The following is a 27897-nucleotide window of genomic DNA, read 5'->3' as shown; positions in this document are numbered from 1 at the left end:
TCAGGAGGGGGAAAGAGTGGGGTGTAGAGTGGGGGAGTCAGGAGGGGGTGTAGAGTGGGGGAGACAGGAGGGGGTGTAGAGTGGGGAGACAGGAGGGGGGTGTAGAGTGGGGGAGACAGGAGGGGGTGTAGAGTGGGGGAGACAGGAGGGGGTGTAGAGTGGGGGAGACAGGAGGGGGTGTAGAGTGGGGAGACAGGAGGGGGTGTAGAGTGGGGGAGACAGGAGGGGGTGTAGAGTGGGGGAGACAGGAGGGGGTTGTTAGAGTGGGGGAGTACAGGAGGGGGTGTAGAGTGGGGAGTCAGGAGGGGGTGTAGAGTGGGGGAGTCAGGAGGGGGTGAAAGAGTGGGGGAGTCAGGAGGGGGTGTGGAGTGGGGGAGTCAGGAGGGGGTGTGGAGTGGGGGAGTCAGGAGGGGGTGTGGAGTGGGGGAGTCAGGAGGGGTGTGGAGTGGGGGAGTCAGGAGGGGGTGTGGAGTGGGGGAGTCAGGAGGGGGTGTGGAGTGGGGGAGTCAGGAGGGGGTGTGGAGTGGGGGAGTCAGGAGGGGGTGTGGAGTGGGGAGTCAGGAGGGGGGGTGGAGTGGGGGAGTCAGGAGGGGGTGTGGAGTGGGGGAGTCAGGAGGGGGTGTGGAGTGGGGGAGTCAGGAGGGGGTGTGGAGTGGGGGAGTCAGGAGGGGGTGTGGAGTGGGGGAGTCAGGAGGGGGTGTGGAGTGGGGGAGTCAGGAGGGGGTGTGGAGTGGGGGAGTCAGGAGGGGGTGTGGAGTGGGGGAGTCAGGAGGGGGTGTGGAGTGGGGGAGTCAGGAGGGGGTGTGGAGTGGGGGAGTCAGGAGGGGGTGTGGAGTGGGGGAGTCAGGAGGGGGTGTGGAGTGGGGGAGTCAGGAGGGGGTGTGGAGTGGGGGAGTCAGGAGGGGGTGTAGAGTGGGGGAGTCAGGAGGGGGTGTGGAGTGGGGGAGTCAGGAGGGGGTGTGGAGTGGGGAGTCAGGAGGGGGTGTGGAGTGGGGGAGTCAGGAGGGGGTGTGGAGTGGGGGAGTCAGGAGGGGGTGTGGAGTGGGGGAGTCAGGAGGGGGTGTGGAGTGGGGGAGTCAGGAGGGGGTGTGGAGTGGGGGAGTCAGGAGGGGGTGTGGAGTGGGGGAGTCAGGAGGGGGGGGGAGTGGGGGAGTCAGGAGGGGGTGTGGAGTGGGGGAGTCAGGAGGGGGTGTGGAGTGGGGAGTCAGGAGGGGGTGTGGAGTGGGGGAGTCAGGAGGGGGTGTAGAGTGGGGGAGTCAGGAGGGGGTGTGGAGTGGGGGAGTCAGGAGGGGGTGTGGAGTGGGGGAGTCAGGAGGGGGTGTGGAGTGGGGGAGTCAGGAGGGGGTGTGGAGTGGGGGAGTCAGGAGGGGGTGTGGAGTGGGGGAGTCAGGAGGGGGTGTGGAGTGGGGGAGTCAGGAGGGGGTGTGGAGTGGGGGAGTCAGGAGGGGGTGTGGAGTGGGGGAGTCAGGAGGGGGTGTAGAGTGGGGGAGTCAGGAGGGGGTGTAGAGTGGGGGAGTCAGGAGGGGGGTGTAGAGTGGGGGAGTCAGGAGGGGGTGTAGAGTGGGGGAGTCAGGAGGGGGTGTAGAGTGGGGGAGTCAGGAGGGGGTGTAGAGTGGGGGAGTCAGGAGGGGGTGTAGAGTGGGGGAGTCAGGAGGGGGTGTAGAGTGGGGGAGTCAGGAGGGGGCGTAGAGTGGGGAGTCAGGAGGGGGCGAAGAGTGGGGGGGGCAGGAGGGGAAAGGGAGGGGGGAGGCGGGAGAGATAGGGAGGCTGGAGAGTGAGTGGGAGGGAAGGGAGGCAGTAGAGAGAAGGGGGATGCAGTAGCGAGAGGCGGGGGCGAGTGAGACGGGGAGGGAATGGGAAGGAGGGGGGTGGAACGGGAGGGAGGGATTGGGGAGTGGGAGACGTCTGCCACTGCGAGTCAGGGGAGCGACTGGGAGTGGGAGACGTCAGCCACTGCGGGTCAGAGGAGCGAGTGGGAGTGGGAGACGTCGGCCACTGCGGGCCAGGGGAGCGAGTGGGAGTGGGAGACGTCGGCCACTGCGGGTCAGGGGAGCGACTGGGAGACGTCGGCCACTGCGGGTCAGGTGAGCGAGTGGGAGACGTCGGCCACTGCGGGTCAGGGGAGCGACTGGGAGTGGGAGACGTCGGCCACTGCGGGTCAGGTGAGCGACTGGGAGTGGGAGACGTCGGCCACTGCGGGTCAGGTGAGCGAGTGGGAGTGGGAGACGTCGGCCACTGCGGGTCAGGGGAGCGACTGGGAGTGGGAGACGTCGGCCACTGCGGGTCAGGTGAGCGAGTGGGAGTGGGAGACGTCGGCCACTGCGGGTCAGGGGAGCGACTGGGAGTGGGAGACGTCGGCCACTGCGGGTCAGGGGAGCGACTGGGAGTGGGAGACGTCGGCCACTGCGGGTCAGGTGAGCGAGTGGGAGTGGGAGACGTCGGCCACTGCGGGTCAGGGGAGCGACTGGGAGACGTCGGCCACTGCGGGTCAGGGAAGCGAGTGGGAGTGGGAGACGTCGGCCACTGCGGGTCAGGGAAGCGAGTGGGAGTGGGAGACGTCGGCCACTGCGGGTCAGGTGAGCGACTGGGAGTGGGAGACGTCGGCCACTGCGGGTCAGGGAAGCGAGTGGGAGTGGGAGACGTCGGCCACTGCGGGTCAGGTGAGCGAGTGGGAGACGTCGGCCACTGCGGGTCAGGGGAATGACTGGGAGTGGGAGACGTCGGCCACTGCAGGTCATGTGAGCGAGTGGGAGACGTCGGCCACTGCGGGTCAGGGGAGTGACTGGGAGTGGGAGACGTCGGCCACTGCGGGTCAGGGGAGCGACTGGGAGTGGGAGACGTCGGCCAGTGCGGGCCAGGGGAGCGACTGGGAGTGGGAGACGTCGGCCACTGCGGGTCAGGGGAGCGACTGGGAGTGGGAGACGTCGGCCAGTGCGGGCCAGGGGAGTGACTGGGAGTGGGAGACGTCGGCCACTGCGGGTCATGGTAGCTTCATCCCTGAAGTCCTCAAAAATCCTACTCCTGTGGCCAAGCTTTCCATCAGCTCTCCAAAAGCCACTTTCTAGGATCAATTCTTGCCTCATTCCCTTCCTGTGCAGTACCTCTGGAAGTTTGACTGCTCTAAATTCTGGGAAAATGCTAGTTGTTCTGACTCAGTCCACGAATTGGGAAGCATGTTGATGAATCTCTGAAAGTGGAGCTTTACCGCTCCAACTGTCTACTTGGCATCTTTGTGCTTCGTATCATGGACTGGGTGTCAGTTATTTAATGAAATTGGTTCACCGGGGAATGCAGGTGGTGTGAGACTGTAATTCTGGCTGCTGTGTTCGAATAAGTGATTGATGTATTGTCAGCATTCGCTTGTTGCCAGTGAGTCCAACAATGTTGGAATAAATGATTTAAAGAAATCTGAGGACATGGTATGTGTTTATAATTGGGTCATTGGGTAGATTTTTGAATGTATCGCTGTTGTGGCATGGCTGATAATTTGAAAGCGTGAGTGAGAATTGATTTAAACAAACTTGACCTGAAAGCTGCACTTTAAAGCTTGGGGATTGTGCCTGTCTGCAATTTTGAGTGATAATGACCCATCCCTTGCTAGCTTTCGATGTACGATGGTGTGGTAAATATATCAGGCATGTGAGCTCAGTCCGCATATAAAATGATGTCTGCTCTTCGCTTCAACAAATTTCATCTAGACCTGTACATTGTTTGATATCTATCCTAAACCCCGTTGGTTCTTTTGACCTGTACACAATTGCAAAAACCTTGTTGCTGTAGACTGGGTAATGACAAACTTTGTTGTTTATTTCTTCTGTCTGGCTTGAGCTTTCCCACCTGACATCAGCATCATGACTTACTCCTGGGGTTACCTCGCTTCACTCTCGCAACTCACCACATGTTGTGGGTAGCACTGTTGCTTCACAGCTCCGTGGTCCCCGGTTCGATTCCTGGCTTGGGTCACTGTGTGGGGTGTGCACATTCTCCCCATGTCTGCGTGGGTTTCCTCCGGATGCTCCGGTTTCCTCCCACAAGTCCCGAAAGATGTGCTGTTAGGTAATTTGGACATTCTGAATCCTCTCTCAGTGTACCCGGACAGGCGCCGGAATGTGGCGACTAGAGGCTTTTCACAGTAACTTCATTGCAGTCTTAATGTAAGCCTACCTGTGACAATAAAGATTATTACTATGTTATTTTTGTTTCTCATTCGGTGAGCTCAGAGGATGACTGCTGGCAGGGTAGTTGAAAACGGGGAACGTCACTGTCAACCCTGCCCTTTCCTGACTGCTATCTTTTCCCTCTCTGGCCAGGGCATCAAGGTGAATTGTGTCAATCTTAACCACCCCATCTGATATAAGCTAACTCTGAGTTGCTGAAACATGGTCCCCGTAACCAAGTGCCACATCAAGGGGCGAATCCTCTGTCATAGTGCACGCTCCTTGCTTTGGTAAGGTGCCACACGTGCTGGATCTCGCTCTCTCTCTCCCTCTCTCTTCCCCCCCCCCCCCCCCACCCCCCCCCCCCCCCCCCCCCATCTTTCTTCAATTGTAGCTGCTGACTAAAAACAGGAATCCTTCCCTATTTCTCCCCCCCCCCCCAAACCCTCAAGAAATGAAGGGTTATTGTCGGAATCCCAAGGACCAGTGTTCGAATCCCGGCCCTGGGTCACTGTTCCTGTGGAGTTTGCATATTCTGCCCGTGTCTGCGTGGGTTTCACCCCCACAACCCAAAAGGTGTGCTGGTGAGGTGGATTGGCCACGCTAAATTGCCCCTTAATTGGAAAAAAAAATAATTGGGTACTCTAAGTTTAAAAACAAAATTGTAGGAATCCTACTACTGTCCCAGATGAGTGCAGCTGGGGGGTGTAACGGAGGATGGTTTATGTGGCTCAGCTGTTCCCTGCAGGACTATTCGTGGAGATGTGGACCTTGAGCATGATTTCCCAATGTGTGGTAATTGACTCGATCCGGCATTTTCTTAAGGGGTAGGGAGGGGTGGTTGGGTGAGTGGATATGGATAGACTGCTTGTTTGAAGCTGCAGTGCAGACTTGATGGGCCGAATGGCCTGCTGCAGTGTAACCTGATGGGCCGAATGGCCTGCTGCAGTGTAACCTGATGGGCCGAATGGCTTCCTTCTGCAGCATAGGGATTCTATGCCCACTATAGTGACAGACATAATCTCCCACACTTGGTTGTGCAGTACAGCCACTCACATGGGATGACCACAAGAGAATCCCACATCGAATTGGGTATTTTTCTCTCACTAGCAATGATTTTGCTGCTGCTCATGTTAATATTTCAAATTTGATTTCTTAATTCATGGGCTGTGAGCATTGATTGCAAGGCCAGCCATTGTCCATCTCTAGTTGCCCTTGAGGATATTGCGATGAGCTGCCTTTGTGGCCCACTGCAGTTTGTGTGGTGATGGTACACAGTGTCGGCTTTTGATCCAGTGACGATGAAGGAATGGCAAAATGTTTTGAAGTCAGGATGATGTATGCCTTGAGGAACCTGGTGTTGATGGTGTTCCCATGAGCCTGCTGCCCTTGTTCTGCGAGGTGCTGTCAAAGATACCTTGAGGAGTTGGTGCACTGCAGCTTGTCGGTGCTATTCACTAGCCATGGTGCGTTGGGTGGTGGAGGGAGTGAATGTTAATGGTGGTGGATGGCATGCTGGAGGTTGTTGAGCTTTTTGAGTGCTGTTAACGCTGTCCTCACCAAGGAAAGTGAAGAGTATTCCATTACGCTGCTGACTTGAAATGAAAAAAATCGCTTATTGTCACGAGTAGGCTTCAAATGAAGTTACTGTGACAAGCCCCTAGTCGCCACATTCCGGCGCCTGTCCGGGGAGGCTGGTACGGGAATTGAACCGTGCTGCTGGCCTGCTTGGTCTGCTTTAAAAGCCAGCGATTTAGCTGAGTGAGCTAAACCATGCCCCTTGGGGCATGAAACACTATTGATGCGCTTCTTTTTATGACAGTCCTGCTTAAAAAACGGGAAAATAAATATTTGTTCAAATATACTTGGAAGCACAGTGGTTAGCACTGCTGCAACACAGCACCAGGGACCCGGGTTCAACTCCAGCCTTGGGTAACTGTCTGTATATTCTCCCCTTGTCTGTGTGGGTTTCCTCCAGGCGCTTCTGGTTCCTCCCACAGTCCAAAGATGTGCAGGTTAAGTGGAATGGCCATGCCAAATTGCCCCTTAGTGTCCAAGGATGTACAGGTTAGGTTACAGGGATAGGGCAAGAGAGTGGTAGGGTGCTCTTTCAGGGGGTCAGTGCAGACTTGATGGGCTGAATGACCTCCTTCTGCACTGTAGAAATTCTAAATACTCTTGGGAGACCCCAGTGAGTGTTCGGAAGCTGGCACTGAAGGAGGCCGAGCAGAACTGGTGAAGAAAACTGTAATATATCTTGAGACTGGGAGTATAGTGAAAGCTTGATTTGTCTTGAGATCGTTCAACAAGCGTACTATCCATGCAAGTTTGACCGCGTATCATTCTGCAATACAAGAACACATACAATCAGGAGTAGACCATACAGCCCGTCAACTGTCGGTGGTGTGAGCATTCCCAATTTACATGCGCTTCTCCCTGTCACTGTGAACATCTTGTCGTGGTTTTGATGAGGCAGAATCATTGCTGAGCTGCCAGATTCACCATGAATTGCGCAAAGCCATCGACTTGCTGTCTCAGTAATGAATCTGAAGTGCTCGCATGTAAAATTATGCTAAAATTTGTCACTTTTCTGCAGAACAATTGCTGCATTTGAAAATGCAATTCAAGACTAGTCTTGTATTCATGCAGGATATTAAATATAGAATGTTAGCTAATAATTAGAAAAACAACCCGTCGCATGGGTATACTTGCAGACTGGTTGGATCGTTTTTTTTACCTGATCTTACCGGTGTGGGGTGAGGAAGCTTCCCCACCTGCCGACACCACTTGTCCCATCAAGACTGAACCCTGGCACTGTGGTTCTTATCGACAAATTACACTTGACCTAAGCCACTAGCCCTCTGACACTTCCTCCACTTTTGAGAATCTCACCAACTCGCCCTTCTCAGCTCCCATTTAAAATCCTCATTCTTGACCGCCACCCAAGTGCACAAATCTTTTTCTTTCATAACATCACTGTATTCTTTCCTCAGCCTCTGCACTGAGTGACTTCATCTTTGGTAATTTTGACCCTCTGTCTGTCCTGTTGAGTTCAGTGCCCTCCTATACTTCCTAATCACTCTCGCCATATAAGGTTGCCAGCTCCTTCACGGCCACCCATTTGACCTTCATATCACAAAGCTTTGCTACACCCATGGTATCAATAGGGGCTGTTTAGCACACTGGGCTAAATTGCTGGCTTTGAAAGCAGACCAAGGCAGGCCAGCAGCATGGTTCGATTCCCGTACCAGCCTCCCCGAGCAGGTGCCGGAATGTGGCGGCTAGGGGCTTTTCACAGTAACTTCATTGAAGCCTACTCGTGACAATAAGCGATTTTCATTTCATTTCATTTCATTTCAATTGTAGACAAGGCCATCTCAGACCACTTCCTTACATCACCCCTCCCCCAACACCTCTTCCATGCCGCGACCCCCCCCCCCCCCCCCCGATTCCCCGCTGGGTGACTGTCTGTACAAACATTCCCGTAGTCTCGCTTTTGGCCCTCCGTTCATCGTGCCATTTTTGAACAACTGAACTAATCAACCATACCCTCAACTCCATCTTTGCCCGAGTCCCCATTAAAACCATTACTCTCTCATTCTGGTTGCTCCCCTACTAACAGTCTCTGTGATTGTGACAAAGGTAAACTAGCCCCTCTCAACCTTTTCAACCTGTCTGCAGTATTTGACGCAGTTGATTACACCATCTTCCTTCAACGTCTCTACTGCCATTCAACTGTATGGGATCTGCACTCACCTGCTTCCATTCTGAAGCATCTAACCACAGCCAGAGTATTACTTGTAATGGCTTTTCTTCCTGTTCTGAACCATTGCCTCTTGTATCCCCCTAAGGAACTGTCCTTGGACCTTTCCCGGGTCACATCTATATAGAACATACAGTGCAGAAGGAGGCCATTCGGCCCATCGAGTCTGCACCGACCCACTTAAGCCCCCACTTCCACCCTATCCCTGTAACCCAATAAACCCTCCAAATCTTTTTTGGTCACTAAGGGCAATTTATCATGGCCAATCCACCTAACCTGCATGTCTTTGGACTGTGGGAGGAAACCGGAGCACCCGGAGGAAACCCACGCAGACACTGGGAGAACGTGCAGACTCCGCACAGACAGTGACCCAGCGGGGAATCGAACCTGGGTCCCTGGCCTGTAAAGCCTCAGTGCTATCTACTTGTGTTACCGTGCTGCCCTTCCATGTCGTATGCTACCCCTCAATGTTGTATCTGACCACATATTAGAGCCATCACTAAGGCTGCCTATTCCCACCTCCAACTTCACCTCTACCTTAACTGATACGCTGCTGAAATTCTCAACCATGCATTTGTTACCTCTAGATTTGACTACTCCAACACACTGCTGGGAGGCTACTTTCTGCTCTCTGTAAACTTTAGGCTAGCTGAGACTCTGCTCTCCCCCACTCCCCATCATCCCAACACCCACTGATCTACTTGGATCCCAGCCACATAATGTCTTGGTTTTAAAATTTGCATGCTTGTTTTTAAATCCCTCCATGGCCTCACCACTCCCTATCTCATTGAACTGAATTAGTAGTAATCGTGGATGCACTCAGTAACAGTGTTGTTGTTCCCAGTTCTGTTATCCTGCACAACACATACCAGTGGCAAACTCCTCCATTATTGAGGTGTGGGGAAGTAATTCATACCAAACGAGAGCTGCAGCAGTGCCACACATTGTCAAAATATACAATATTTAAAATGTTAGCCTGAGGTTCCCTTCAAAGGATCCTTATTCCAGCTGCTAACTGACTCCTATTTCTAGCCCTTCATTATTTCAGATTTGCTTTAGTCACTGATTTTCTTTATCATGTGATCCATGACGTTCCATGTTTACACAGTAATATTAGACATCAAAGGGCAAGGTGACAGGACTGATGCAGTCCTTTTAACATGCCAACCTATTATTCCATGACTGATCAGTCATCCATCCGTCCTCTATGCTGCGGTAAATGCAGAGCACAAGTCAGGAGCGGTATTACCGTACAAAATCTTTGAGCCACTTTAAAAGTCAGGCTATAGTTAGTTATATAATATATGATGAGAACAACTTGGATTTAGATAGCATCTTTAACATAAAACATTCCATTGAGTTTCACAGAAGTGTGATTAAAAAACAATTGACACTTGGCCAAGTTAGTTATGTGGCTCTGTCTGATATGAGTGACTTCTCCACATATCTGTTATGGAAGAGTTTGACATTGATGTGGTGAAATGTGGCAGTGGTGCAGGCTAACAGAACTGGGAGCAATGCGTTACCAAATACAGCATGATTACTGCTAATCTAGTTTAATGCCCCGCTTTCTGGATACGTTAAGTTTAGTTGCAGTATCCAGTAAATATGTTTTGTAAACGCTTGTTTTTATTCCCATTGGTACTTCCATCACATGCTCCACTGGTATTCCTCCATAGAACTGCTGTAAACATGTTTTAAGTCAAAAGTTTAGTTGCCACTGGCCTGATTGGATACAATTTCAATTTATTTCCCCAGCAATCACAGCAAACCTTAAAACGCAATCTGGCTTCCTCCAATGCTCAGGAGCACAGTTCTGTCGGTCCTGCTCACCCTCTGGTGTCTCTCCCAAGTTCTCACTTCTTACGTGAGAGCCTAGATGCAGAGGTCTGACAGGATGTTGAATTTGGGAGGCATGAATATTGCCAAGCCTGACCCAGGTCTCGCACAGGCCCTTTACAGTAGCAATTGAAAATGAAGTCCAGCCCAGGACGTTGATAATGCCTCAGCTGCCAGCTTATTTGGATCTTAAGTTTGAGGCCATGGGCTCAGTTTCATGACACACTTCAACCATTGGGAATCATTTAAATTAGTTTACAACTTGCAGCAACTGCTGCAGAATCTACAGTGGCTGTCAGTGAAATATGATGAGCATCACAGGGGACTATATTTATCATGTTATCCAGTCAACTTGATTCGTGGAGATATTTGATCTTGCCTCAGATGGCTGCCCCATTTCTCTTCAATGCTGGTAGGAGGCTGTTGGAAACAATTTGAGTGAGGATCAAGTTCTCTGAGTTCTGAAATGGTCAGTCCTACACCTTGAGACATACTCTGCTCCGCACCCAAATGTTGCCTGCCTCCCAGTGCAGGCAAAAGTGAGTATAGTACAATTAAAAACCAGTCAGCAAGAAGGTGATTCCTCCTGGAACTGTACACTGAGATTGATCCTACAGTTAACCCTTTGAATCCATGTGTGAGCGAGATGTGCTTTTTAAAAAATAACGATTTGGGGGCAATTTAGTGTGGCCAATCCACCTACCCTACATATCTTTGGGTTGTGGGGGTGAGACCCATGCAGGCATGAGGAGAATCTGCAAACTCCACACGGACAGTGACCCAGGGCCGGGATTGAACCCGGGTCCTCGGCGCTGTGAGGCAGCAGTGCTAACCACCGCACCACCGTGCTGCCTGAGATGTGGTTCTAGAGGGACAATAGTCTGTTACGAAGCTTAAAATAATTAGATGACTATTAATTTTATGGTGTTAGTGCGCTTGTTAGAAACTTCAATCCTAGCTCCCGTCTTTTTTTGTCGCAAAATAAACTAATCCTTTATCTTAATTAAGACATCTAAAATGAAATACATCAAATTGATGTTGTTTGCTCTTGTGGGTTGCCACTGGCTGCCACACTTTTGACAGTAAACTCGTTATGTGCATCAGTAAAAGTGGTTTTTGACTGTTGCCTCTGGCAGCACAAATGCCCAGTGGATTGGTTGTGTATTTGGCCAAGAGAGGGCTAAGCAGCTGTGGCGGAGTGACTCCCATTGTAGACCAATAGATCATGTTTGCTGCACACGCTTCTTACAGGCACACTCACTCCCTGGGGACTGGGAGAAATTACCAGTGCCAGCTAGGTAGCTGTAAGCAATGACCCTTTGCAGTTGTTGTGAAATGGAAGAGAACACTAGAGACTGTATTGCAGTAGAAGAATAAAATAATTGTTCAACAGGAAAATACCATGACATTATTTCACGTCTTCCTCGCTGTCGAACTATATATCTGGACGGTTTTTTACAAGAAATGGTATTGCTAAACCCCTTCAGAAAACAACACTAAATAAACAATATTAATATCTGAGGCTCCACATGCAGTACATATTCCCCATTGTCCTGTCTGAGGGGTGAGGGAACTGCTCTAATTAATGTGATGGGCTGTTAAAGAAGGATGCATTATTTTAAAGTCATGCTGTAGCAAAGAGGCCCTTCGGCCCATTGGGTCTGCACTGACAAAACTACTCTAAATCAACATGAATTCCACTTCCCAGACCGTGGGCCTTATCCTTGAATGTTCTGACATTTCAGGTGCCCATCTGCATCCTTTTTAAAGGCAGTAAGATTTCCCGCCTCTACTACCCTCACAGGCAGTGCATTCCAGACTCCACCAACCTCTGGGCGGGAATGTTATTTTCCTCGAATCCCCTCTAAACCTCCTGCCTCTCACCTTAACATTATTGACCCTTCAGCTTAGGGGAACATTTGCTTCCTCTCCACCCTGTCCATTCTCTCGTCGAAGTTCTCCACTGCAACCTGGTGGCTCTGATGTGGATTGGGACCTTCAGATGTTGAGAGTGTATGTGACTCAGCCCTCTCACCCTGTGGTGTAACCTTGTATACAGTACCATGTGCATACAGAATCATTGCAGTGTTAAATGCAGCAACTGTAAGACTGATATTTATTCCTGGTTCTGTTTGAGTTTTCATCTTTTTGGGAATGTTAACATGAATCTATGCTCATTTATTGAATTGTGACAATCTTAACCAGAATTTCAGTATGCAATGGAAACACCAAACATTAATTTATTAAGCTAACATTGACTGTTCAGTAAGGATTTTGCACACCAGGGCAATGTCTTTCTGAGTAAAAGTAAACACTTAAGTACTGGCAGCTACAGGGCTTGCCCCTTGGTGTGAGAAACGTGGAAATTAATATCAGTTCTTCAATCAATTTTAAATTCTCATCTGCAAACTTCTCCATAGCCTCACATCCTCCCCCCCCCCCAACTCTGCAACATTTGCCAGACTTGCCGTCTTTCATGCATTTCACTGAATAATAATAATCGTTATTAGTGTCACAAGTAGGCTTGCATTAACACTGCAATGAAATTACTGTGAAAAGCCCCTAGTCGCCACATTTCGGCGCTGTGAAGCAATAGTGCTAGCCACTGCTATCGTGCCGCCCATTATCAGTTCTTCAATCAATTTCAAATTCTCATTTGCGAACTTCTCCATAGCATCACATTCCCTTCCCCAACTCTGCAACGTTTGCCAGATTTATCTCCTCCCATACATTTCACTCCTTTACTCTGATCTGTATGCTCTATGTTCCTGTAACTCTCCCACGCCCTGTGCTCCACCTTGTGCTACCACCTCCTGTATCTCGGCCCTCCTCTATGGATATTCCTTCCCTGCCTGTCTCAAAACCTCTTCAACCCCGTTTTCAGACATCTCTCCCCACCCAACTGCTGCCCGCAACCCCGCCAGTAAAAGACTTGGACATCCACCCTTTCCACCATTGTTATCATTTGTCCCAACACCAGATATAAATGCACATTACCTCAATCACTGCACTAAATATACAGACTGCCAACACCGGTGAACTGTCTTTTAAGATGTATGGAACTTGAAATGATTAATCTCTTCTTGCTGTAACAGGTTACAAGAACAGCAAAGTCAGAGTTGGACGCGCCGGTGCCTGAGCAACAATACTGAGAGAATACATGTCCTAAAATGGAGTTCCCTGACTTGGGGCAACACTGTTCTGAGAATTCCTGCAAAAGGCTGGGTAACGATGAAAATTTCATCAAAATATTGTTGATCTTTCAAATGTTTTGTGCTGTGTTTTCTTTGCAGAAGAGGAGCGAGAAAGCTATTCAGTTTAAGAAAATAAATTGTCTTTTCTTTTGGCGTTCTTGATGTCTATCCTTAATCTTTTCTTACCCCAGCTTGAACCCCGCAGCATCCCCGTCACCTCCTCATTGTTAATTCTACAATGACCTAAGAAATAAGAACAGCAGTAGAGCATATACTTGTCAAGTCAGTTCGCCCATCAGTATGATCATAGCTGATCTTTGACTTCAATTCCTTGCTTCTCTGAGAGACCAAAAATCTTCTCAGCCTTAAATATTTTCGATGAAGGAGAATCCACAATCCTTTGGGATAGAGAATTCGGAAGTTTCACTTTGAGTGAAGACATTTCTCCTCCTCTGAGCCCTACTCTATGACTATGCCCCCAGATCTGCCTCCAGATCACCCAACCTCTGTGTCTACCCTGTCGGCCTGTCAAGTCCCTTCAGTGAGATCACCGTTCATTCTTCAAAGCTCCAGAGAATAATAAACCCAGGTTATTCAGCTTCCCATCATAGAATAACCCTCCCAACCCAGGGCTCAATTTAATCAACCATTGTTTGTTCTGCGCCCAATGCAGCTATATTCTTCCTCAATGTGGAGACCCTAAACTGCATACAATATTCTCCATAATAACGCTGCTTGTTGCATTATCTCCTGTCCGCTGAACAAGTTCTGCCATTAGGCTGATCCAGACTGCGTGCAATTCCATCCTATTTGATCCTGAGCTGAGCTTCTGAGCCTATGGTCTGGATTCTCTGATCCCCGTCGCTGAACGTGATTTCTGGATCAGTCGGAAACAATGGCAGAACTTGTTCAGTGGACAGGGGATAATGCAACAAGTAGCCTTTGTTATTGAGAACATTTGGTGACGGAGCGGAGAATCCCCGATGACGATAGAATTGGGGGCGGTGCCGCTTTTGCTATGCTCCGCCCCCTGAAAAGCGGCGTACTCTAGGAGCATGCCGTATCCATGGCTCCAGGCCATTGCCTGAGGCCCACCCCGCGATGCTCCATCCCATACCAGCCGAGTTCCTGACGGCGTGGGACACATGTGGTCTCACCAGTTGGGAATTCAGCGTGGCGGCTGTTGACTCAGTCCAGCATTGCCACAGTCAGAGGAGGGCTGATCCGCGGGCAAGTGTGGGCTTTATTTGGACCTGGGGCACTGTGGGGGGGGGGGGGGGGGGGGGCAGGCGGCAGGCCGGGGTGTGCGAGCGGCCGAAGGGGAGGGGACTATTTTCGCTGTCCGGGTCTGTGGATTGTGTCCGCTACAAAGCACGGCGCTGCCGCCGTGCACATGCACGGCCACGGACCCGGCAATGCTCCCAGCCATATCGGCAGCTCGAGCTGGGAGCTCCTGGCTGCTAGCTCCCCACCTCCGGAACAGGGAATCGGTGGCCGTTGTGCGGCAGTTTTCCTGGTGTAAAACACCACCGTTTTCATGCCGGCGTGGGTCATAGTCTCCCAAACGGAGAATCCAGCCCCATGTCTCTCCATTACAAAGACTGTCTGAATCCACCTAGAGCATTACTTGCCTCAGCTTGGTTGGTGCTGAAAGCCTCCTCCATGCTTTTATTACCTTCATATTCTATGATTCCAGTGTGTTTCTGGCTGGCTGGTCTCCCATTCTCCAGGTTTTGTTCACCTGTCACCCCTGTGCTCACCGACCTACATTGGCTCTAGGTCCACCCCACCAATCTCTTGTAACTGACGAGTTCCAAAAACTGCCCTCCTCTAACTCTGGACTCCTGTGCATCTAAAACTTATTTTGTCCCACTATAGCCGGATGTGATTTCAACTGCCTAGACCCATAGCTCTGGAGTACCCGCCCCAAACTTTTTCACCTCTCTACTCCATTAAGGTACACTTTAAAACATACTTCTTTGACCTACTTTTTAGTTGCTTGCTTTACTGCCTCAGGCAAAAAAACTGACACCCAGCCGGATTATGATGATGAGAAGGGCTTTGGGACATTATATTACAATAAAGGTGTTATATTAAAGTTGCATTTCTAGCGCCTTTTATGTGCTAAATCCACTTCTGTTGTTTCTTCTGCCCTGCTAAAGACCTTCTTGTCCCTTTCAGATTTTCTTCCCATGAAGTGTGATGCCTGTTCACAAATCTTCTGCAAGGACCACATCAGCTATGCACAGCACAAGTGTGCATCCTCCTATAAAAAGGTTTTTATAACATTCTTATATGTGGCCTATGGTATGTCCATCAGTGTGAGTCGAACTTGATTTTATTCTCTCATCAAATTTAGTTTGAGGTCTGACATTTCTCAATAACTCCCTCTGGAGGAAGTTCAGAAAATGCAAGAACCAAGTGTCTGTAAAAATGCCCTTTTCAGTTTTTCCCCCCCCCTTTTTATTTCCCTTCCCCCGTGACTCCTATTGGAGTTTGCTTCCATGGGCTCTCTGATACCTTGCATAAATGATGATTCTTCCTGTGAGTCTAGACAGTCAGCGTCAATGTCTGGAGGGCATCACAGCCAAACCTTAACCTATCTATGTGCACTTTCAAGCAAAAGACACTGGCTAGCACTCAGGATCAGGAATTATCTGTATCCCGTTTCTGTTTTTTTATTGAGTTTTCATATTTTATATATGACAAATTACAAGTTATTAGAGAGAGAGAAAAAAAAAGGAAAACACAAAATTTTTTTACATGAATATTTACAGGTAAGCATCTTCATAACAATAATTGTGGCCGCCCCCTTTAGCCGGCTTACATATTTTACATTCCCCAATATGGCCGAGGCACATGTTTATAGGCATTTATTTATGGTTTGGTTTTGGGCCTTGGCTTGCCATCAAACCCCCATACCGAGCCCGTAGCCCCCCCCCCCCTCCCCCCTCCCCCCGGCTACCTTCCCCCGATTCCCGCCCATTTTCCCCTGGTTCTTGGCCACCCGACTATTCTTCCTCATGTACGTTGGCCACAAACAGGTCCCGGAACAGTTGCATGAATGGCTCCCACGTTCTGTGGAAGCCGTCGTCCGACCCTCGGATGGCGAATTTGATTTTCTCCATTTGGAGAGATTCCGAGAGGTCGGACAGCCAGTCTGCAGCTCTGGGTGGTGCTGCTGACCGCCAGCCAAACATGATTCTACGGCGGGCAATCAGGGAGGCAAAGGCAAGGGCGTCCGCCCTCCTCCCCAGGAATAGATCTGGCTGGTCTGAAACCCCGAAGACCGCCACTATCGGGCATGGCTGTATCCCGTTTCTTTGATCTTTTGTTTATTTGTGAACCATTGCTCCAGACCGAGCTGCAGTATGTGTTTTCTTGTCTTCCTCTGCAGAAATTGGTTTCAAGGAGATGGTGCACAAACAGGTGTAAAATGAGGGAGGGTTATGCTTCACATGAGCAAGATATTTTGTCATTCCATGTTTCCATTATGGCATTAATTCTGGAATTTTGACCCAGTGATAATGAAGCAACACCAGTATATGACCACGGATTATGTGCAATTTCAAGGGCTGTGTTTTGTTGAGCTATATTTAATGTGCACTTGATTGCTTTCAGGATGTGCAGGTACCCGTGTGTCCGCTCTGTAACACACCAGTTCCCGTCAGAAGGGGTGAAATGCCAGACATTCGGGTTGGTGAACATATGGACAGAGAGTGTAGATCTGACCCTGCCCACAAAAAGCCCAAGGTAAGGCCTTCTATGTTTATCAGATAGTTGAGTTTTATCATTTTCCACCTTTCTTTCCCTTACCTGTCTCGTGCTGAAGTAAAACGCCATGGTGTTGGTCATTGTGTAGTATCGTGCTGAAGTTGCCGTTCTTCATAGGTGAGCTTGGCTAGTGTGTGTAAGTTGTCAACTGTGGCTCAGTCAGTTCAAGAGTTCAAGTCCCACTCCAGAGACCGGAATGCCTCAGTGGAGCACTAGGAGATTTGTGCACTGTTGGGGGATGCTGTCCGTTGGCTGTGATGCTGCACTGAGGTCCTGCCAATCCTCTCTGGTGTATGTAATCCCCACCCCCACCACCCAGGGATTGTAGCATCTCTCAGCCACCCACCACCCAGGGATTGTAGCATCTCTCCGCCACCCACCACCCAGGGATTGTAGCATCTCTCCGCCACCCACCGCCCAGGGATTGTAGCATCTCTCAGCCACCCACCACCCAGGGATTGTAGCATCTCTGAGCCACCCACCACCCAGGGATTGTAGCATCTCTCAGCCACCCACCACCCAGGGATTGTAGCATCTCTCAGCCACCCACCGCCCAGGGATTGTAGCATCTCTCAGCCACCCACCGCCCAGGGATTGTAGCATCTCTCAGCCACCCACCGCCCAGGGATTGTAGCATCTCTCAGCCACCCACCGCCCAGGGATTGTAGCATCTCTCAGCCACCCACCACCCAGGGATTGTAGCATCTCTCAGCCACCCACCACCCAGGGATTGTAGCATCTCTCAGCCACCCACCACCCAGGGATTGTAGCATCTCTCAGCCACCCACCACCCAGGGATTGTAGCATCTCTCAGCCACCCACCACCCAGGGATTGTAGCATCTCTCAGCCACCCACCACCCAGGGATTGTAGCATCTCTCAGCCACCCACCACCCAGGGATTGTAGCATCTCTCAGCCACCCACCACCCAGGGATTGTAGCATCTCTCAGCCACCCACCACCCAGGGATTGTAGCATCTCTCAGCCACCCACCACCCAGGGATTGTAGCATCTCTCAGCCACCCACCACCCAGGGATTGTAGCATCTCTCAGCCACCCACCACCCAGGGATTGTAGCATCTCTCAGCCACCCACCACCCAGGGATTGTAGCATCTCTCAGCCACCCACCACCCAGGGATTGTAGCATCTCTCAGCCACCCACCACCCAGGGATTGTAGCATCTCTCAGCCACCCACCACCCAGGGATTGTAGCATCTCTCAGCCACCCACCACCCAGGGATTGTAGCATCTCTCAGCCACCCACCGCCCAGGGATTGTAGCATCTCTCAGCCACCCACCACCCAGGGATTGTAGCATCTCTCAGCCACCCACCGCCCAGGGATTGTAGCATCTCTCAGCCACCCACCGCCCAGGGATTGTAGCATCTCTCAGCCACCCACCGCCCAGGGATTGTAGCATCTCTCAGCCACCCACCGCCCAGGGATTGTAGCATCTCTCAGCCACCCACCGCCCAGGGATTGTAGCATCTCTCAGCCACCCACCGCCCAGGGATTGTAGCATCTCTCAGCCACCCACCGCCCAGGGATTGTAGCATCTCTCAGCCACCCACCGCCCAGGGATTGTAGCATCTCTCAGCCACCCACCGCCCAGGGATTGTAGCATCTCTCAGCCACCCACCGCCCAGGGATTGTAGCATCTCTCAGCCACCCACCGCCCAGGGATTGTAGCATCTCTCAGCCACCCACCACCCAGGGATTGTAGCATCTCTCAGCCACCCACCACCCAGGGATTGTAGCATCTCTCAGCCACCCACCACCCAGGGATTGTAGCATCTCTCAGCCACCCACCACCCAGGGATTGTAGCATCTCTCAGCCACCCACCGCCCAGGGATTGTAGCATCTCTCAGCCACCCACCGCCCAGGGATTGTAGCATCTCTCAGCCACCCACCGCCCAGGGATTGTAGCATCTCTCAGCCACCCACCGCCCAGGGATTGTAGCATCTCTCAGCCACCCACCGCCCAGGGATTGTAGCATCTCTCAGCCACCCACCGACCAGGGATTGTAGCATCTCTCAGCCACTCACCACCCAGGGATTGTAGCATCTCTCAGCCACCCACCACCCAGGGATTGTAGCATCTCTCAGCCACCCACCACCCAGGGATTGTAGCATCTCTCAGCCACCCACCACCCAGGGATTGTAGCATCTCTCAGCCACCCACCACCCAGGGATTGTAGCATCTCTCAGCCACCCACCACCCAGGGATTGTAGCATCTCTCAGCCACCCACCACCCAGGGATTGTAGCATCTCTCAGCCACCCACCACCCAGGGATTGTAGCATCTCTCAGCTATCCTTTGGGATCATTTGGATCTCTGGAGCACAACTGTAGAACAAGCATGCCATCCAGTGGTTTATTGAACCATCCAGGCCAACAAGGCTTAGATTTTCCCCCCCAGTCTGTGTTGAGTTACTTGGGCATTACAGTTATCTTGAACACCCTCCCAGATTAGGGCAAATAAAATAAAGCTGAATCACTGCCCCTGATTGCTATCCAGAAATTTGTGGATATCAGGTTAGGACAGGATAAAACCTAATTGTCAAGTTCAGTGCAGATGAGTTATCTCCTGATGAGACATGCCCATGAATATTCCTCGCTCGGGTGAGTTACCAGTGGCTGAAACCTTGTCTGTAAGGCTCGGTATTACACCAGTTGACGCACTGTGTGTGTCTTGTAAGTGTAATAACATTTCCAAAGTGGTGCCGATAAACTAGTATACCTTCAGCTAGGCTTCGCTGCTGCGGTTCACTCCTGCTCCCTGTCTCATCACCCAACCTGACCTCTCGCAACAGCCAAAGAGAAAGCAAAACAATTTACAGTATCTTCCTTCAATAAGTACATGGGTAGATGGTGTAAGTCATCTGCTCAGGGGTGTGATAGAGGATGGCATCCAAAATAAAAGCTGGACATAAATTGGGGTGATAGGGAATGAGTTAAAAGGGAAAGAGAATGGGTTAACTTTACTTCCCACCTCCAGCTTTTAAGGCAGTTAAGTAGTTCTGATGGACGTCTGGAGTTCAAATACCAGAGCTGCCATTAGTGCACTTAGGCTTCTATTCTCCAAGTCTCAAATCCAAATTCACTGCGTCCTGGATTAATCTCCATCTGCTGTCAGGGAAAGAGCCTTGTCGTCTATTTTCAGCACACTGTCTTTATGAAATGGCCATTGCAGCCCATTTGTTTTACCAAGGAGAAGCTGTATAGTCGGGTAGTAACAGTGACCGTCTCCTCTAATTTAATTGTCACCAAAATAAATGTGTTTCAGATTTTCACAAACAAATGTTCAAAGACCGGATGCAAACAGAAAGAGATGATCAAACTGACGTGTGACCAATGTCACTTAGACTTCTGCTTAAAGCACAGGCATTCTTTGGATCACGAATGCAAGGCTGATGGGCAAAGACTCTCCAAAGTTGGGTAAGGAAATCTAAAGTATATCCCTTGCCAATACCATGCTTCAATGGTGAAAGGCAATAAACATGAGGACGAGTAACCCTGTGAAGTGACTTTTGTTGTGCTCCCATATATAGTTTCAGCTAAAGCGCTTGTGGCTAGTGTTATAATGGCGAATTATACACCCGCTCCTTCCTCATGCACTGTCTTCAGATCTACTGGACCATTTGAGTTTGCTATGACAGCACAACAGTTAGTTGCAGTTAAATAAATAGCTGTCTTACCTCAATATTTGCTTGATAGTGACTCAAGGAAAATGACTGGGATGGAACGGGGGAGGGAAGGGACGGGGATGGAGGTGGCGGGGGAGGAATTATCTCTGTCCCTTATCTCTTTAAATAAAATAAATAAATAATCTTTTGTCACAAGTAGGCTTACATTAACACTGCAATGAAGTTACTGTTAAAAGCCCCTAGTCGCCACATTCCAGCGCCTGTTCAGATACACGGAGAATTCAGAATTCTCAGCTGGTACGGGAATTGAACCCGCGCCGCTGGCCTTGTTCTGCATCACAAACCTGCTATCTAGCCCACTGAGCTAAACCAGTGATCTGTCTTTCCGATATACTGCATGATGCTTCCAGGTTTGTTTTCTCCCATTCCAAGTCTTTGCTTTCTTGCTGGACTCTGCAAGTGAGTCAGGTTATGGGGCGATGTAGTTCCATTGATTTCATTTGGGGGTAGAGCTTTGCACTCAGAAATGACATGACTCCAGCGGTAGTTAAGATAATCCAGAATCAGAGCAGTACAGAGATTTTGTTGGTCATTTGGCTCAGAATCTTTAGGTAGATTTAAAAAATAAACTTCCCTTTTGGATATTTTTAGTGTTTAGTTACAGGCCAGGTCTGTATATTGAATTAGTGTATTATCTTAAACCAGAGCTGTGCTTGAGCAAGAACATTTAGTTTGTGTACAATGTCCAAAATGCTGGTTGTTGCCATCCATTGCCATCAACTGCCCTTGTTTTGCCACTGATGATCAATGCCAAATTGATGACTGCTTTCCAAAAGTTACTGGGTAATTTGTTCAATATTAATCAACTTGTAAAGAAAGCAGGGAAAATGGGATGGTGTGAAATGAGCCTGAGAGGGGCCTGAAATTCAACACAGGACTTGAATGGTTTCCAGCTGTGCTGAAAAACTGTTTGAGAGCCCCATCTTTAAAAAAAAAAAAATGAATTTAGTGTACCCAATTTTCCTTTCCAATTAAGGGGCAATTTAGCACGGCCAGTCCACCTACCCTGCACATCTTTGGGTTGTGGGGGTGAGACCCACGCAGAGACGGGGAGAATGTGCAAACTCCGCATGGACAGTGACCCAGGGCCGGGATCGAACCCGGGTCCTCGGTGCAGTGAAGGAGCAGTGCTAACCACTGTGCCAATTCCAGAGCTCAAACCTTTTAGTATGACGTGAATATCTTGCATAAAATGTGTTCAAGCTGTAGCCCTCACGCATTGAATTCTATAATTCAGTCTGCAGTTTTACTGTGAAATGTGGCTCTCCATTTGCAGTGACTGTTATGTCAGGAAATGACAGTCATACCTTGTTACTTCAGTTGTGTGGGATGAGTCTAGCCTCTATACCCTGACTCAGAACAAGGTTCCCAGCTGTAAATGAAGCAGGACTAGTGACAGCTGAAATTTCAGTGTGTGAAATAGTCTTAAATGGCTGCTTGTACAGAGTTATTTTAACAGATTTTATTTCTTTTTAAGTAATGCTGCCATTGTGAGAGCTCGGGGGAGTTCAAAATCCAGTGTGGTGCCATCTACAAGCAAAGGGGTATCTGGCAGTCGGCCAAATGGACTGAACACATCGGCCCACCCACATAATAACAGGTACAGTCAACAGGCCACATACGAAGTGACTGAAATTGATTTGGGTACAGGTATTTTGGGATGTGGAATGAGGGCAGGTAAAGGGAGTTGAGATACGGATCCGCCATAATCTAACTGAATGGCGGAACAGGCTTGAGGGGCTGAATGGCTGACACCGGTTCCTTTGTTCCTTGCCCTTGGGTACATCTGCGGGAAACAGTTGTTTGTGCATAGGTTGGTTGGCAGGTTACACCTGCATCAGCTACCCACTGCCCATAAAGGAACAGTGATACAGGTGAGCCGTTGATTTTCCCTCCTCCAAAGAAACAGCGTTCAAAACTGGAATGACGGTCTTTTATTTTCCTGTCTTTGCTGCCGCCACCATTACCTGGCTGAGAGAACACACATGCTTCTGAGCTTTTAATCACCTGAAGCAAGTACCTGAAAATGAGCTGGACATATTTCCGTGCCATTGCTTCCCCGAGGATAATGTGAAATAGTTCAGGTCTTAATTTGTCTTGTTTCCATCTCTGCAAGCTCTTCCACTCCAACAATCCTAGGGTCTGGGTACTGCTCATTCTGGCCTCTTCTGATCCCCAATTTGAATTGATCCAACATCGGCTCTTCGACTCAGGAATTGCCTCCAAAACCCTCTCACCTTTTCAGCTGCTTTTGAAATCCCCAAAATATTTCCTGATCTGGCTTGATGTCAGATTTTTGACACTGCTCTTGTGAAAATGTTTTGCCACATCCCTGTGTCAGCTGTGGCTCAGTCGGTAGCATTCTCGCCACTTAGTAACAAAGATGCGAGTTCCACTCCAGGACTTGAGTGGAAGATCCGTCCTGACACTCCAGTGCATTGCTGAGGGAGTGCTGCACTGTTGGTGATGCCATCTTTCAGATGACACGTTAAACTGATGCTTGTGTGGACATAGAAGATTCCCCGGCACCATTTCTAAGAAAAACAGAGACATTATCTCTGCAGTTCTGGCTAATATTTATCTCTCCCATTAATGTCACAAAAAAGACAGATAATGCAGTCATTATCACGTGGCTGCTTGTGGAAGTTTGTTGTGCGAAAGTTGGCTGCCAGGTTTCCTATATCACAACAGTGCTTATACCTTTCTTTTAACAAAAATATTTTATGGCTGTAAAGTTCTTTGACGTCTACTGGTCGTAAAACACAATGTTTCTTCCTGCATTTAAGCTGTTCATTCTTCACAAAACTTTAGGGAACTTTAAAGGTTTAAAGCGATGATGGCCATTTGTGCTTCTCCTTGTTTCTCAGACACTGCATGCCATACATCATTTCCTAGGAGCTCATAGACTTGACCTAATATTGCCCCTTTCATTTTGTTGCTGAATGATGTTCCCAGTATCCCGGAATGGTTTCTCTCTGCTTTTTGTCCCTACCTGCCCATTCTTTCTGTATGGTGGGGATATTGTATATGCTGTTCACCATTCAATCAAATCATGTTCTATATGGTTAGTGATGGGGTGCATCCAGTATCATTTCAAATTCAGCCATTATTGTTGAGATAGTTCTGCATGTGATTGTGTTTACTGGATCGTCTGTATGTTCAGAGGTCATACAGAGTTCAAACATTTGCATGTGGCCAATAGGCTATTATTTTTATTGTCTTGTGGTGCTGCTTCTTGCACTCCACCCACCCCCAATTCAGGAGTCACTATCTTGCTCTCTTACTACCTGTAATCAGTGTGTTTTATATGGAAAGAGGTGTTTGTGCATTCAATTAAATAATTAGGTGGATTAGGTGGTTAGGTGGATTGGCCATGCTAAATTGCCCGTAGTGTAAGGTTAATGGGGGGATTGTTGGGATACGGGTTACGTGGGTTTGAGTAGGGTGATCATTGATCGGCACAACATCGAGGGCCGAAGGGCCTGTTCTGTGCTGTACTGTTCTATGTTCTATGTTCTAATTCAGTAGCATGTTTTTGTGCTTAAAGTAAATAAGGTTATTTACTCTCATTTACCCTGAATTAGCACGTCACACATTCAGTCTCATGTATGAGCATGTGTGTGCACACTGAGTACAGATAACGGTAGTGCTCTTTTACACATTATAGTTACTACGGTCTCTTGGTTTACAATTTCCAGTCTCACTCATGACAGGCCTGTGGTAAAGCAGGCAGCCACCAGAGAAATTGCTCAAATCAGGGGTACCAGAGGCATGTTGGAAACAGAACCAGAGAGGATTAACAAAACCTTCAAGGCCTTCTACCAAGAGCTGTACACCTCAGAGCCCCAAACGGGGAAGGCTGGGATGAACCGGTTCCTTGATGGACTGGACATTCCAGTCGTGGGAGAGGGCAGAAAATGGGACCTGGAAGCACCACTAGCACTGGGAGAGATCATGGACAGCATTAGCTCCATGCAGACGGGGAAGGCGCCGGGACTGGACGGATTCCCGGCGGACTTCTACAAAAAATTCACGACAGCGCTGGCCCCGCACCTGCGGGAGATGTTCACAGACTCGCTAGCCAGGGGCACACTGCCACCCACGTTAGCACAGGCCTCAATCTCGCTGATACCTAAGAAAGACAAAGACCCAACGGAATGTGGGTCATACAGACCCATATCTCTGCTGAACGCAGACGCCAAAATACTGGCCAGAATCCTAGCCAAAAGGCAGAAGACTGTGTACCTGAGGTGGTCACAGAGGACCAGACGGGCTTCGTCAAAGGTCGACAGCTTACCTCGAACATCAGGCGCCTGCTGAACGTGATAATGACCCCCTCCGGGGAGAGAACACAAGAGGTGATCGTCTCCCTAGACGCAGAAAAGGCCTTCGACAGAGTCGAATGGAAATACCTCATAGAGGTACTGGAGCGGTTCGGGCTTGGAACAGGGTTCACCGCTTGGGTAAAACTCTTATACAACGCTACCATGGCGAGTGTACGGGCCAACAATACCAACTCCCAATACTTCCAGCTGCACAGGGGCACCAGACAAGGATGCCCACTGTCCCTGCTGCTGTTCGCACTAGCAATCGAACCGCTAGCAATCGCGCTCAGGGCAGCAAAAAATTGGAGGGGGATCCGAAGGGGAGACAGAGAGCACAGAGTCTCACTCTATGCAGATGATCTGCTCCTCCACATCTCGGACCCACAAAGCAGCATGGACGGAATCATCGCGCTCCTGAAAGAGTTTGGAGCCTTCTCGGGCTACAAACTCAACATGAGCAAAAGCGAGATCTTCCCAGTACACCCGCAGGGGGGGGCAGCACTAAAGGGGCTGCCGTTCAAACAAGCCCGACACAAATTCCGCTACCTGGGGATCCAAATAGCCCATGACTGGAAAGGGATCCACAAATGGAACCTCACCAGCCTGACGGAGGAAGTAAAAAAGGACCTGCAAAGATGGAATATACTCCCACTCTCCCTCGTGGGGAGAGTCCAGACGATCAAAATGAACGTACTGCCCAGGTTCCTCTTTCTATTTAGATCCATTCTGATCTACATCCCCAAGGCCTTTTTCAAAGTGCTGGACAAACTTATCATGGCGTTCGTATGGGGGGGCAAAAATGCTAGGATCCCAAAGAAGGTCCTACAAAAAACAAAATCCAGGGGGGGGCTAGCCCTCCCGAATCTATAATTCTACCACTGGGCGGCAACAGCCGAGCGAGTAAGGGGATGGATCCAGGAGCCAGAAGCCGAGTGGGTGCGTGTGGAGGAGGCCTCCTGCATGGGGACCTCCCTCCGGGCCCTCGCCACGGCAGCACTCCCATCCCCACCCAAAAAACACTCCAGCAGCCCAGTGGTGACAGCCACCCTCCAATCCTGGAACCAACTGCGGCAGCAATTTGGCCTGACCAAAATGTCGGACAAGGCTCCCATCTGCAACAACCATAGGTTCACACCAGCACTGACTGACGCCACCTTCAAAAGGTGGAGGCAGGACGGGGGGGACACTGACAGTCAGGGACCTATACGTGAACGACAGGATCGCAACACTGGACGAACTGACAGGGAAATTTCGGCTAGCTGGGGGGAACGAGCTACGGTACCTGCAGCTCAAAAACTTCCTACGAAAGGAGACAAAGACGTACCCACAACCGCCACAACAGACACTACTGAAAGACCTACTGGACGCAAGTATCCTAGAGAAAGGGAACTGTAGCGACACGTATGACCGACTGGTAGAAAGGGACGACACCGTACTGGACGCAACAAGAATGAAATGGGAGGACGACCTGGGGATTGAGATAGGGTGGGGACTCTGGAGTGAAGCACTGCATAGGGTCAACTCCACCTCCACATGCGCAAGGCTCAGCCTGACGCAACTAAAAGTGGTACATAGAGCCCACTTAACAAGAAACCGTATGAGTAGGTTCTTCCCGGAGGTGGAGGACAGATGTGAACGGTGCCAAAGAGGCCCGGCCAACCACGCCCACATGTTCTGGTCTTGCCCCAGACTTGTGGAGTACTGGACAGCCTTCTTCGAGGCTATGTCCAAAGTGGTGGGGGTGAGGGTGGAGCCATGCCCGATAGTGGCGGTCTTCGGGGTTTCAGACCAGCCAGATCTATTCCTGGGGAGGAGGGCGGACGCCCTTGCCTTTGCCTCCCTGATCGCCCGCCGTAGAATCATGTTTGGCTGGCGGTCAGCAGCACCGCCCAGAGCTGCAGACTGGCTGTCCGACCTCTCGGAATCTCTCCAAATGGAGAAAATCAAATTCGCCATCCGAGGGTCAGACGAAGGCTTCCACAGAACGTGGGAGCCATTCATGCAATTGTTCCGGGACCTGTTTGTGGCCAACGTACAAGAGGAAGAATAGTCGGGTGGCCAAGAATCAGGGGAAAATGGACGGGAATCGGGGGAAGGTAGCCGGGGTGGGGGGGGGGGGGGGGGGGGGGGGGGGGGTTACGGGCTCGGTATGGGGGTTTGATGGCTAGCTAAGGCCCAAAACCAAACTGTAAATAAATGCCTATAAACATGTGCCTCGGCCATATTGGGGAATGTAAAATATGTAAGCCGGCTAAAGGGGGCGGCCACAGCTGTTATTACGAAGATGCTTACCCGTAAATATACATGTTAATTTTTGCGTGTTTTTTTTTTCCTCTAATAATTGGTTATTTGTTCAATATAAAATATGAAAACTCAATAAAAAACATTTTTTAAAAAATGACAGGCCTGTGGTTTAGTGAGTGGATTTGATGATTTAAAGTTGACATGAGAGTCTGGTAAAGTAATGTGTTCACTGCAGGTTGTGAGGTTCCTTGTAGTTGAATATCTGAGGTTGATTTTCAGGTGAGCGTTGAAACTGGAACAGGTTCAATACTTTGGCTGCTTGATGACTTGCCGCTGGTTTGAGTCTGCTTCTCAGCCTGGTTGACTGGTTTTGATGATTTACTGGGTTCTGGGGTAATAAGGGTGCAGTCCCTGTAACCAGCTTTGATCACATGATCACTGGGTTAACACTTCTGAGGCTCAACCAGTCTAGTTTGGATAGGGGCGGCCATTATGATAACATGGAAAGTTGACTGGCCATTGAGTTTTGATCTTCCCTTTTGTCCAGTGTGAAACACAAAGACAAGCAGTGTGAAAACTCCATAGACCTTGGGCATTGGCCAGTCCTTAAACAGTGAGATATGTGAATTCCACAAATGGCTATGAGGTACCCTCATCTATATTTATATTTAGTTAGGTATTTGACAGAGTCCTGATACTGTCTTTAGTCCAAATGTGACCTGATCTGAGAGAGCCATTTCAGCAGCTGGATTATGTCCAAATATTGACTGAAAGTTCATAATGACATGCCTGTATTGGGCATGATGCAGGGATGCTGATGACCATTGTAGCCTCATTACTGCAATCCTACCTGACATCAGCTCACTCATCTGATACCAAGGATCAAGCTTGGGA

General features: G+C 49.8%; 1 protein-coding gene across 2 annotated transcripts in view; it reads left to right on the top strand.

Moving 5' to 3' along the window:
* The window catches only part of zfand2a (zinc finger, AN1-type domain 2A), a 38335-nt gene that overhangs the window by 1253 nt on the left and 9185 nt on the right, over positions 1-27897 (top strand). Inside the window, exons 2-6 of one of the 2 annotated variants that reach the window (XM_038820055.1) lie at positions 12855-12984; positions 15135-15229; positions 16575-16706; positions 20014-20165; positions 21912-22034. In XM_038820055.1, coding sequence (XP_038675983.1) covers positions 12930-12984; positions 15135-15229; positions 16575-16706; positions 20014-20165; positions 21912-22034 — 557 coding nt within the window. In that variant the 5' untranslated portion in view covers positions 12855-12929. Of the gene's footprint in view, positions 1-12854; positions 12985-15134; positions 15230-16572; positions 16707-20013; positions 20166-21911; positions 22035-27897 lie in introns of those variants that run through there. The other variant, XM_038820056.1, reaches the window with a different exon arrangement.

The sequence above is a fragment of the Scyliorhinus canicula genome, chromosome 15, assembly GCF_902713615.1.
Source record: "Scyliorhinus canicula chromosome 15, sScyCan1.1, whole genome shotgun sequence".
Lineage (NCBI taxonomy): Eukaryota > Metazoa > Chordata > Chondrichthyes > Carcharhiniformes > Scyliorhinidae > Scyliorhinus > Scyliorhinus canicula.
The sequence above is the reverse complement of the archived record's forward strand: the minus strand, read 5'-3'. Positions and strand labels throughout refer to the sequence as shown.